We start from the raw sequence: 12,611 nt of genomic DNA, 5'->3' as shown, positions 1-12,611 counted from the left end.
GTAGAATTGGGTGTTGACGTGGGAGTTGCCTGGCTTTTCGGGCATCTTGTGAGTAAACTAGAGAGTCACCAGTCAGCAACTGGCTGGTTGGCCTGTCACGGAGAGGAAGGAAATTAATTTGGCCTCATCCCTCCCCATAGCTTTATTACTTCCCTTGAAGAAGCAGGACCCATCTTGGCCCCTGTGGTGTATGGGAGACCTGAAGACCAAGACGCGGAGACCCCTGCTGCCTAAAGTCCACGTGGGTCTGTCTGTTGCTCACCCCGCACGCACCCCAGGCAGCTAGAGATGAGTCACAGCAGTGTTAGCCAGGGCTAAGGAGGAAGAGGGAAGAGCGACACATACTTGAGTTGACCAGACAGCTTCCAGGCTCAGCCTCAGGCTCTGGCTCCTCGGCGAAGTAGACCTGCCAGTCTAGGTGGCTGACCCAGTCCTCATAGGCAGAGAGTGCTGCAAAGACTGCAGGCCTCGAAGGGCCTTGGCAGGTGTCTCCAAAGCTGTGCAGTCCAGCCAGGAACCATGTGCCCCTGACCTCATGGACGAGCGGTGCCCCAGACAGGCCCTGTTAGGGAGCAGGTTACACTGGTAACTTCTTGCAACAGGTGGGAGGGGCTTGGGGGCTACAGCCTGGTGTTTGGGGGCCAGCTGGTGGTAGGAGGGTTTAGTTTCAGGTGACAAAGCAGGGCAGCAGCCAGGCTCGGTGGGAAGGTGAGAGATTGCCAGGGGTCTGCTGGGTAAGGGTTGGGCATTTGAACTCACCTCACATTGAGGCAGCTCACCCACAACAGTGGTGCATACCATCCCTGGCAGAATGGGACTGCCCGTGCTCCCAGGGGCTGGATGTTGTTGGCTGCAGGCTGCTGGCCCTAAGACTGTCACAGGTACTGTCTGGGGGTAACTGTTGCCTGTAAAGCGAAAGACGAGGCTGGATGCCCCGGTTGCCTGCAAATCCAGTGGACAGCTGCCAGGGTCCCCAGGCACTGTTTACCTGCTCCTTGAGTCAGCCCGAGAACCCAGCCATGTTCACCATCAGGCAGGCGGTGGTCAGCATAGGGCAAGCAAAGGGGCCTCAGGCCAGGGCCTAATGTCACAGGCTGAGCCAGCAGCAGGAGGGCCACATCATAGCCACCTTCAGGGTGGGTGTAGGCCCCGTGCAGAATGAGTTGCTTCAGACCCCGTTCCTCTGGTCCAGCCCCCAGACCTACACTCCATTCCTCTAGGGTTTGGCGCCTGTTGAGAGGCAGAGTTGAGGCATTGACGGAGCTGGGACAAGGGGCACCAAGGAGGGAGACGGAGGCTCACCCGATAAAGCAGTGAGCAGCAGTCAGCACCACCGCCTCTGACACCAGGGCTCCACCACAAGCCAGCTTCCCATGGTGCTTCAGCCTGGCATCCCAGGGCCACTGAGAGAGCGCTCCGGCCTGGGGGCCTCCACCCCTCAAGGAGCCGCATGCTGCAATAGGTGCATCACATCACCCAGTTGTTAAGTGGTCACTCGGTGCCAGGGCCTGCGCTGAGTGCTCCTTATGTCGGCAGGGCTTTGCCGACCAAAGGCAACCAAGCTGACACAAAGATTGACCCAGCTCGGGAACCAACACCAAGCAGCTCACTTGGGACTCAGAGCCAGTGTGCCTGCTTTTAATCCTGATGTCTGACGGCACACAGTATGCCATGCCAGCCTTACTTACCTGGAAGCTCTGCCTCACTCTGCCACCCACCTGGATTTCCCCAAGCCTGGCTTGCTAGTGCTGCTGTGAACATCAGAACCCAGCTTCCTCCCCGGAATGACTTTGCATGTCATTTGCATTGCAGACACTGCCCTGTCTCACCTCCCTGGGTTTCTGCCTGGGAACTTGCAGCTCCCCCCCACCCCCACCCCCCGAAACCAGCCAGATTTCACAGACACTCATACACCCAAGTCCCTAAAGCTTCCTGGCCCCAGCGGGGCTGGTCCTATCCCAGGAGCTAAAAGGGGCCTTAACAAACCTAGTTCTCTCTTGGCAGTGTCTAGACTCTGTCTGAGCTGACGTTTGCTCCCTGGTGGCTTTCTACCGCACTGCCCAGGAAGCCTTCGTGTGGCCTGGGTGGCCCCATACCCCCCTCTCCCAATACCCGTGCTCAGACCGACCGACACAGCTGTTCTCGTCGCTGGCTTCCACAGTTCCTGGGTCCTGGACCAGGAAAGCTGCCCCATGAACGTGGGCCTCCAGCCATGAACTGTGCGTGGCCATGTCGGTCAGCAGTACAGGAGTGTCCTCTTGGGCACATCTCGACGTGAAGCTAATGATTCCAACTTGGACCCAATGTCCGTCAGGCTCACGGCACATCACAGGTCCCCCAGAATCTCCCTGGAGCCAGACAAAGGAGTCATCTGAGCCCCAACACTACTAACCAGATGCCTTCTGGCTGTACCCCATCACCCTTCTCTGAAGGCCCCCTTAGCCCAAGACCAGGCCCTCCCTTTTCCCCGTGCTCATCAGACCTGGCAGGGTCCCTGTACCCCAGGCTGTGCACCCCCACACAGCATCCCAGGTCTCGCTGGGCTGGCCAGCAGCCGCTGGTGTAACCGATTGTAGAGACAGTTACAAGTGGGGCGGCTGATGAGACGAAGACGCAGATTCCGCAGGGTCCTGGAAACTGCCAAAGAAGAGAAAGCGGAGTCTAACTCTGGGAAGCAGTGGGACCTGGGGCCCCCGCACAGTTGGGCCTGGGCAAGCGGAGTGCCTCTCTAGGCTTCTGTCTAGGACAGGACTTACCGTCACTGGTGTTCTGGTCCCAGCCCGTGGCCCAGCACGAGGCTCCAAAGGGGAAATGATAGGTGGACTGGGGCAGGCAGAGGGTTGTATGGGCTGTGGGATGGCTAAGCTGGAGCAGGGCCAGGTCGGATCCCTGGCTGTAGTGGTGATAGGCCTTGGGCAACTGCAGGCCAGCGACTCCCACCTCCTCAGCCCCTGGGCTCAGCCCCTCCTGTGTCAGAGAACCCAGGACCACGGACCAGGAGCTCAGTTCTGTTGTGGCCACCCTGAGGGGGGAAAGGCAAGGCCCAGCTGAGCGCCAGTGGAAGCGACAACCTGAGAAGGGCAGGGGCAGGGGAAGAGGAGCAGATACAGCACATGGTTTCAGGCCAGTTCCTTCCTCAGTTCTCATTTACTCCTTTGTAAAGCATCCACCGTGAAGGATTGCTAAGGTTAAGCTGCTAATGTGTTGCTACTTAGCATTCTCCATAAATGGTATTTATTATTCTAGAGGCAAAAAACAGTCTTGCAAGGTCCAGGGACAAATCTACCCTCAAACTGAGACTGAACCGAAGCATGACTCACTTTTCAAAGCAGTGAGCAGCTGTGAGGACCCAGGTGTCTGCCACCAAGGAGCCGCTGCAGATGTGTGCCCCTCGTCGCCTCACGCTGGCCTGCCAGGGCCATTCACCAGCCAACGTGCTGCCTTCCTGAGGCTCTGGAGGGCCAGGGCCTCGCTGCCCGCATGCTGTAGAGAAGGATGAGTCACGCTGACACTGTCCTGACCTCGGGACCACAGGGTGCCGTTCCTCCATCATCCCTGAGCACAGCCCTGGTCCCATGTCCTCACCACCACTTACCACGCTGAGCTGCCTGAAGACCTAGGAAGAAAAAGACACAAGATGTGGAGGTGCCTTAACGGCCAGGCTCAGGTTTGGTGGAGGGAGGGGATGAGTTGAAGGACGGGCCTTGGGTCCTTATCTATGACTGGCTACCTTACCAGCCTCTCCCAGAATGAAAATATTTATAGGAGGCTGAAAAGCAGCTTTTATTGGAGCCCATTCAGAGTACAGAGCCATTAAGTCTCAGCTGTGCTCAGCACTCCTGGGCCCAAGAAGCAAGACCGGAGATTTAACTTGGGAGTAGGCCAACCCTCCTCCAGGCTTCTGAACCCCTGACTCCTGCCCCCACCACTGAGTCAGGGAGGTGGCCTGTGTATGTGAAGAGCATTAGCTTAATTGTCTCTTCACCTGTGGAAGCCTAAGGGTAGATTAGAGGCCTGTGTCATGTCCAAAGTGGGGGAGGCCCCAAGTGAGACTCACTCCACCACTGTGCTAATGAATCAAACTTTCTGGAAGCTGACCTTTCCGGAGGGTCCCTGCCCTGCCTGGAACCCATCGCACGCTCACACAGATGGGTCTGCTGCACATCGGAAGCAGAGTTAGTGTGGACGGCAAGCCTGTGCTGCCAGAGCATGCCTGAGGCAAAGTACACACACAGTCGAGGTTACTCCATACAGATTCAGTGATACAGAGCCCTCCCTCCCTAAGCCGGACACGAGACTGTGGTCTCAAGCACATTACTTAGCTTTTCTGTACTTCAGTCTCCTCACCAAGATAGGAGCAGTGGCAGTATCCACCTCAAAGAACTACCGTACAGTTCATACCCATGTGACAGAAGGCAGTGCGTTCGTTACCTCCCCTCCCCTCCACAACACCCTCCCCCCCCACACACACACCTAGCCAAGGACATCCACAGGGAGACTAGCCCCTCAGGATCCCTTGCATACCAAATTGCAGTCTGCTTGAGTGACTTACCCTCTATCAGGACCACAGCTCCCACAATAAGCAGCCCTGGTCCCCAGCTCTGCCTCATGCTGCTCCGGGCCACTCAGTGCTCTTGTTCTGAGAGGCCACCTGGGTCTCCCTGGCTCCACCCCTGCTCCGCCCCCAGCCAGCTAAGCGTCAGGTGTTACTTTTCCTGGGCTAGAAGGGAGTCAACAGCTTGGGGACTGTGGTTGTGTGGCCCTTATCCCTCTCTGGGCTTCTGTCACCAGCCACACTCCCCCAGTTCAAATCCCAGTTCCCCCATTTACTACAGCAGTGACTTTGAGCAATGAACTTGTGCCTTGCCTGAAAAAACTCAAGTGTTTCCGGGGTGGGGGCTAGAGAGATGTCTCAACAGTTAACAGCACAACCCGTTGGATTCCCAGCACCCACAGGGCAATCCAGACCATCTGTAACTCCAGTTCCAGGGGATCTGACACCCTCTTCTGTCCTCCCAAGTCACCAGGCACATATGTGGCACACAGACATACATCCAGATAAAACACCCATACACACAGAATAATAAATTGGTCCCATCAAGTAGACTGGAGGGAATTCTTTTTATTGTTTTTTCAATTATTTATTCCAGAAAGAGGGCAACCTGTGAGGTTTTTCTTCCTCTACCATGTGAGTCCCAGGGTTTGAACTCACATGGCCATCTCACCAGGCCCATGAACAAAAAAGAGTGAGGGGGCTGGCTCAGAGACACTTGCCACCAAGCCTAATGACCTGAGTCTGATTCCTGGGACCTACATGGTGGACAAAGGATTCTTACAAGCTGAATTCTACACACACATCATGGCATTCAGCATGCACTTACACACTTGCACATACACACACTTGCACATACATACACACACACACACACAAAATAATTTTTTAAAATGCTTAGGGGCCTTTTAAAATGCTCATTGGTTTCTTCACTGGCTGCTCTTTCTGGAGGACCCGGGTTTGATTTCCAAATCCAGCTGACAACCACCTGTAATTCCAGTTCCAGGGGATCCAACACCCTCTTCTGTCCTCTCCAGGCACATATGTGGTGCACAGACACACATGCAGGTAAACATACGCATTTTTTTTTTGGGGGGGGGGGTTCCCAAGACAGGGTTTTTCTGTGTAGCTTTGGTGCCTTTCTTGGATCTCACTCTGTAGACCAGGCTGGCCTTGAACTCACAAGAGATCCGCCTGGCTCTGCCTCCCGAGTGCTGGGATTAAAGGTGTGCGCCACCACCGCCCAATGGCATAATTTTTTTTTTCAAGACAGGGTTTCTGTGTGTAGCTTTGCGCCTTTCCTAGAACTCACTCTGTAACCCAGACTGGCCTTGAACTCATAGAGATCCGCCTGCCTCTGCCTCCTGAGTGCTGGGATTAAAGGCGTGTGCCACCACCGCCCAGCTCTTTTTTTTTTTTTTTTTTCAGCTTTAATTCTTAAAAGCCCAGTATAGTGGTGTATGTCTGTAATTCTAGTACCTGGAGGCTGAGGCAGAATTTTGAGTTTAAGGTTAAGCCTGAGCTACATAACAAGTTCTGGGCCAATCAGGACTATAGAGCAAGACCCTGTCCCCAAACAAATCAACACTGTTTACTAATAGACCAGTTACTTCTTGTATGAAAACATCACCTGTGGGGCAGTGGCAAACCTCTTAGATTCCACTTTTCAGCTTTGATGCCTCCCTCAGGCCGAGGCCAAGGAGGTGTCGTACAGCTCTCTAGGTTTGCTTCAGAGGCAATGTGCAGGGCTGTGTTAAAGCGGTGGGTCCCATGCCAACCTCTCTCTGGGCCCACTGCCTTGTCAGCCAGGCATTTGCTGTTCTCCTTTCTTACAAATGCTGGGATGGAGTTAGAACCTTCCAACTCCTCACTTAGGCTAGCACTGTAGCAGGAATCTTCAAAGTTCTTATTAATAAAATCAAACCAGTTATTGGGGTGAATGCTGGTAGATCAGAGAGACAGAACAAGCCACAGCCACCTCACCTGGCCAACTTCTCAGCTGATCTTGTTTCCTCAGACTGGAAGCTTCTGAGTCCTCATATCTGAATGGCTCTCAGCTGAGCTGTGCTGCTAGAAGCCTGAAAGGTTAATCAACCAAATGCTTAACCAGCCAAATGCTTCTAGTTTCTGGTCTTCACGCCTTATATATCTTTCTGTTTTCTGACATCACTTCCTGGGATTAAAGGCATGAGTCATCATGCTTGGCTGTTTTCATGTGGTCTTAAACTCACAGAGATCTAGATGGATCTCTGCCTCCCAAGTTATAGGATTAAAGGCTTGTGTCACATTTTCTGGCCTCTATGTCTATCTAGTGGCTGTTCTGTCCTCTGACCCCAGATAAGTTTATTAGGGTGCACAATATTTTGGGGAACACAATACCACCACATAGCACCACCATTCAGGAGCCCTGACACCAATACAGCGGCAATGGTGAGCAGTTCAGAGCAGACGTGAGCCAAGTAGCTCAGGTGGACTCAGGTTATGAGATATGCTAGAGCATAGGTCAGTGCTAGAGCGTCTGTCTAGAGCACGGGGCAGTGCTGGAGCATCTGTCTAGAGCACCAGTCAGTGCTGGAGCATCTGTCTAGAGCACGGGTCAGTGCTGGAGCATCTGTCTAGAGCACCGGTCAGTGCTGGAGCGTCTGTCTGGAGCACGGGCCAGTGCTGGAGCGTCTGTCTAGAGCACCAGTCAATGCTGGAGCGTTTGTCTGGAGCACGGGTCAGTGCTGGAGCGTCTGTCTAGCATGTGCAGAGTCCTGCCGTGTGAGTTGGGGGATGTGTGTTCATCTGAGATTTCCTCCCCCAACTCTTTCCCAGTACTAGACATGTACTCTCAGGCACGTTAGTTTCTCTGCACCTAAGCTTCCTCACCAGTGTACAAATAATGGCAGTAACTATCTAATTAAATTAACTATCGCAGGAGCCGGGCGGTGGTGGCGCACACCTTTAATCCCAGCACTCGGAAGGCAGAGGCAGGCGGATCTCTGTGAGTTCGAGGCCAGCCTGGTCTCCAAAGCGAGTTCCAGGAATGGCGCAAAGCTACACAGAGAAACCCTGTCTCAAAAAACCAAAAAAAAAAATAAAATAAAAAAATAACTACCACAGGCTTTTAGAGCTTGGATGTCAAGTCCTTAGTATACATTAGGACAAAGAGAATCTTCTCCTGGCCCTTTGCAGGGGTTAAGACTGGCTTGGCATGCTAGGTGAGGTAGTTGCAGGGATTCAAGTTGGACTATAGAAGACATTCCAAGCAAGCCTGCCCTCCAGGTGTGTGGCAGACCCTCCTACAACAGGACATCTGATCCGTGGGCAGCAGGCGTAAGCTTGTTTCCTGGACGTGGGGGCTGATGTGGCAGATTTTGCTGACTACACATGCTAGAGATGATGCAGCCGCCTCTCCCGGACTGGCCCTCCATTCTCTCTGACTCATCTCAGTTCCAGAGAAGGCAATAATAGGGATAGACCAACACCTCAAAGGGTCCCTGGCACACATAGCTACAAACTCGACCAACTTAGGAAAATTTATTGTTCAAAACCATTCTCTTTAGCCAAGAGCAGAAAGCAGCTCTTGGGGACAGAACTTAGAGGCACACGTGGTCATTGTCCTGTGCATGGTTATGGAGAGGACTGGAATGAAGAGAAGGGCCTTCTAGGGACCCACACATGACCCTCTTGGGCAAGGCTCATGTGCCAAGGCAAAGCAGGTTACGTTAGCCTGGCATGAGGTGGGACGTCAGTGCCTTTTGGCCTTGTGTTCTGGCACCTCCCGGAAGTTAAGCAACAGCAAGCCCACATTGATGGCATAGGTGGTGATACAGACGATGCAGAAATCATAGAGCACAAAGAAGAGGATCCAGGCCAGGTAGACAGAACCAGCGAAGGACACTAGGGAACTCAGGACTAGCAGGACAGAGGCCCAACGTCCCCTCAAGCAACCTGTAAAACAAGAGAGGATCAGTAATGGCACATCTAGAACTCTGCCATGCCTCCCCAGTGACAGACAGCAGGTGCATCTGGTGAAAGTTTTCTAAGACAGGACCCGACGGCGGCCTTATCTGTCCAATAATCTTTGGGACCCGAGCAGTAAATTCTCCTGCTAAACTCTCTATGAGATGAAACACAAGTCACCTTTGATGTCCCTTCAAAAAGAATTTGTAAGCTAGATGTATTATCATTGCCTATAACCTCAGCACTTGGGAGACCGAGGCTTGGGAGTTCAAGGTCAACCTGGGATGCATGAGAATTTGTCTTAAAAAAACAAAAACCGGGCTGGAGAGATGGCTCAGAGGTTAAGAGCTCTGCTTGCTCTTCCAAGGGTCCTGAGTTCAATTCCCAGCAACCACATGGTGGCTCACAGCCATCTGTAATGAGATCTGGTGCCCTCTTCTGGCCTGCAGAGATATATGCAGACAGAACACTGTGTACATAATAAATAAATAAATCTTAAAAAAAAAAACACAGCCAGGCGGTGGTGGCGGACGCCTTTAATCCCAGCACTAGAGAGGCAGAGGCAGGTGGATCTCCAGTCTGGTCTACAGAGTTCCAGGACAGCCAGAACTGTTAGGCAGAGAAACCCTGTCTCAAAAAAACAAAACAAAAAACAAACATCAGGGGGCAGAGGCAGGTGGATCTGAGTTTGAGGTAGGCCTGATCTGGAGTTTCAGGACAGCCAAGACTACACAGAGAAACTCTGTCTTGACCCCTGTCCCCCCCCAAAAAAAAAAGGAAAAAAGAAAAGGAAAGAAAAACAAAACACAAAACCAAATAAAAAAGATAAAGAATTGAGATCGTAGGACATCTCTGAGGGTCTTTCAGCCTCTGGTCACCTAAACTACCACACTCCTGCTCTCGTCCTCCTTTCCTGTCTCCTTTTGATGAGGCTGCTCAGTGATTAGCAGCTGCCTGTCTGGGTCACCATGACGTGGGGTGAGTGAGGCTGATCTGGATTAGGGCAGACAGGCCATGGAGAGACAAAGCCACTTACCTAACAACAGCTGTATGGTGTAGAACATGCAACCAAATATGCTGTTGGATTGGTTGAGGATGCTGTCAGTTCCTAGCACCTGCTCCACCAGCCCAAAGCCCTGGCCCCACCTGGTGGGAGTGAAAGAACCCAGGTAAGTGTGGTCAGCCTAAGCCCCTTGGGCTTTATCCCGGAAAAGTGATTAGCAACACTCTCCACCCACCAAGAATCCAAAGGTCAGTGACCTTTTGGCATGTCTGACTCTATCCTGGGCTGTTATCACTGACCATCAGTAACTTTGGGAGCTGGTGAGATGCCAAGCCTGTCAACTGAGTTCGATCCCCAAGATCCACAAAGCAGAAGAGAACCACCTCCGACTTCCACATCCAAGTAGTGGCATGCACATGCCACCCCACAAGTGTAAAAGTTTTTAATTTTTTCAGCTTGGTCGCGCTTTATGGGGACCACACTGGGAAATCTGGAGCACAGTCTATCTGCTCTGGACCCACAAAGCTACAGTTCCCTCACCACCCACTGACATCCGGTCCTCCAGCACCTTTGGCCCCTAGCACAGCAATGCTCCACCACCTCCTCCCACTTTGCGCCATTCCAAATCATCCTCAATCTCTATGTATTATTCTGCCCTGCGTCCTCCAGTTTTCCAATCCCAGTTATTCACTGGCACCCTCAGAAAGCGATCAAACACAAGTATCTCTGAGTGGTCCAGCCCCTGTGCACTTCTGGTCACCCACCAAAAACTCCTAGGGCAGTCCGCTCTCAAAGTGTCCGTTCTGCGGACACTGCGATCCCAGACTCCAAAATCATCCGGCAACCTGGCCGTCAGGTACACCTGGCCTGCAAGGACCCCATGCTTTCCATTTCTGCACGCACCGAGAGGAGAAGACGCGTGAACAGCTGATGGCCGTGCCCACGTCGCAGAGCGCGCGGTAATCCTTGTCGCGGGCACGCGCCGCCTTCACGTGCAGCGCGTACAGTGAGAGCGCTAGGCCAGCGAGGCAGAGCGCCAACCGCACGCGTCCCGGGCTCCTCCAGGCGGTGCCCATGTCTACAGTCCAGACCAGGAGCAGGAGGGAAGAACCCACCACGGGGCGGGGGCGGGGCCTGCGGTGGCCACGTCCCTCGACCCGAAGGTTGGCCCGCCTCGGTTGGCATTCTCCTATCCAATTGGTTGTTCTTAGGCACGACGGCTAGGAATGCTGGGCGAGTAAACTGGGATTAAGGGACGTGGGGAATCATCGGTACGGCAGCTGCCAGGCATGATGGGAGTCGTAGTCGGAGCAGCTGCAAGACATCAAGGGAAATGGAGTCTCTAGAGTCGTCAAGCTGCTATTAATATGACGGCGCTTAGCGCGTTCTCTGTGCCAAGTCCTGTTTTATGCATTTGGCATGTCTAGAGATTAACGGACTAATGGAACCTAGCGAAAACTGTGATGCGATTCAGGAAGCATTTCCCTGAAATAGTTTCAGATGCCATTCGGCTACAACGTGCGCTTCCAGGTAGCCGCCAGCCATCCCTCCTGCCTCTCTAGCGCCCCTTGCGGCGGAATGCGCCCTTCCTCTCAAAGTAAATTCCGTTATCTAGGCCACACTGCCGGCAGTTTCCCAGACCTTGGTACGGTTGTGGTGCCCTCTTGGCAAAACCCGAGCCTGAATCAACCCATCAACCCCTCTGATATTATTTCCTCTTTACAGATATCCCAGCTGTCGAGGACCGTCTATTCTATATTGTCCACCTCTCCATCCTTCCCACTTGCATGGAGTTCCTTCACCAGCTCCTACTGTCCTTAATCTAATCCCTTCACAGTCAAGTTTAGATTTTACATTCCCAGTCTCCTTTACTTCTTTCTTGCCACTCATATAATAAACTAGCTGCCCCTCAACATTCCCCTGACACCTAGTTGCAAGTATAACCAGGACTTTAGTCCAATGGTTACTTGTAGACGCTTATGGTTTGACCTCCCAGTGGTACTAATTGCTGCTTTCAAGTAACTCTTTCTTGATGCTGCCCTCCCTCCTTGGCTGCTCCTTCTCAGATCTACTCCTCTTATTTCGGAGAATGTGGTGGGTACCGCATCAGTTTCCAAAGATGCTTAGAACTCATGTCTACCTTAGGCTGTATGGCAAAAAGGAATTAATGTTGCATAGAATTAAAGTGGACACCTGGTGTTTCATTTTATTCGGGTTGAGGCCAGCCTGGTCTGCAAAACGAGTTCTAGGACAGTCAGGGCTGTTACACAGAGAAGCCCTGTCTTGAAAAACAAACAAACAAAAATATTTGTTTTATTATTCGTGTCATAGGACTTTTATTATTGTTTCAGGATTAGGATACAGAGTAATGGGTTTTTTATGCAGGAGTAGTAATCTACAGATATTGATAATGAATCTATTTATTAAGGGGTTATATGGGGTATCAACTCACTGATACAGGATAAAGCAAATCAGTTGTAGAATCCTGCGAGGCTGAGAGCTGATTCCACGCTGCTTCTCCATGCCTGAGTCAGTCTTCACTGTCCAAGAACAGGAGAGAGAGAAGAGACCCCGTGTACATGATCTTCAGGTCTTAAGCTAGCCAAGAGGCCATACCCTAGGGGCTGGTACCCCATCGTCATAGGTGGAACAAATACCCACTACAGGTTTTATTGTGGCACCTCTGTACATATGTACTTATACTTCACTCTATTTATATCCCCATTTCTTCTTCCTGTCCCCCTCATGCCTCCCAAATAGTTCCCTTCTTCCCCCAGTCAGCCCCCTTTTCTCTTTCCTATTATATGTATTCTGTTTCCCTTTTTTATTTCCCATCTCCCTTATTTAAGATCTCTTCCTTTTATTTTTGTAGATGGGGTCTGTCCTAGAACTCTCCACATAGAACAGCCTGCCCCTGCCTCCAGAGTGCTGAGATTAAAGGGATGTACCACTATGCCAGCTAAGATCTTTCCCTTTCTTTATCAAGATCTCCTTTCCAGTTATGACCTACAGAGAAACAAGCAAAAATAAATACATACAAGATAAGCTAGGCATGATGGTAAACTTGGGAGATTGGAGGCAGAAAGATCAAGAATTCAAGGTTATCTT

At 52.0% G+C, this 12,611-nt stretch overlaps 2 protein-coding genes across 4 annotated transcripts; both read right to left on the bottom strand.

Annotated features, from left to right (window-relative positions):
• Positions 1-16: 16 nt before the first annotated feature.
• Prss53 (serine protease 53) lies at positions 17-4,950 on the bottom strand. Of its 2 annotated transcripts, XM_028885631.2 has the most exons (11): positions 4,553-4,950; positions 3,596-3,616; positions 3,321-3,483; positions 2,757-3,022; positions 2,483-2,637; positions 2,129-2,348; positions 1,303-1,453; positions 989-1,230; positions 760-905; positions 346-562; positions 17-92 (listed from the first exon to the last, which is right to left on the bottom strand). In XM_028885631.2, exons 1-11 carry the CDS (start codon positions 4,608-4,610, stop codon positions 73-75), a joined length of 1,659 nt encoding a protein of 552 aa, XP_028741464.1. In that variant the 5' UTR covers positions 4,611-4,950; the 3' UTR covers positions 17-72. The 2 variants fall into 2 exon arrangements, with proteins under 2 accessions (XP_028741464.1, XP_037066086.1); XM_037210191.1 differs by having other exon boundaries at positions 3,321-3,616.
• Positions 4,951-8,057: 3,107 nt separating this feature from the next.
• Positions 8,058-10,758, bottom strand: Vkorc1 (vitamin K epoxide reductase complex subunit 1). Of its 2 annotated transcripts, XM_028885632.2 has the most exons (3): positions 10,407-10,642; positions 9,537-9,646; positions 8,058-8,488 (listed from the first exon to the last, which is right to left on the bottom strand). In XM_028885632.2, the coding sequence occupies exons 1-3, from the start codon at positions 10,577-10,579 to the stop codon at positions 8,286-8,288; spliced, it is 486 nt and encodes a 161-aa protein (XP_028741465.1). In that variant the 5' UTR covers positions 10,580-10,642; the 3' UTR covers positions 8,058-8,285. The 2 variants fall into 2 exon arrangements, with proteins under 2 accessions (XP_028741465.1, XP_028741466.1); XM_028885633.2 differs by lacking the exon at positions 9,537-9,646 and having other exon boundaries at positions 8,383-8,488; positions 10,407-10,758.
• Between the last annotated feature and the right edge of the window lie 1,853 nt (positions 10,759-12,611).

This window comes from Peromyscus leucopus, chromosome 1 (genome assembly GCF_004664715.2).
Source record: "Peromyscus leucopus breed LL Stock chromosome 1, UCI_PerLeu_2.1, whole genome shotgun sequence".
In the NCBI taxonomy this organism is placed as follows: Eukaryota; Metazoa; Chordata; class Mammalia; order Rodentia; family Cricetidae; genus Peromyscus; species Peromyscus leucopus.
This window is presented reverse-complemented; position numbering and strand designations above follow the sequence as displayed.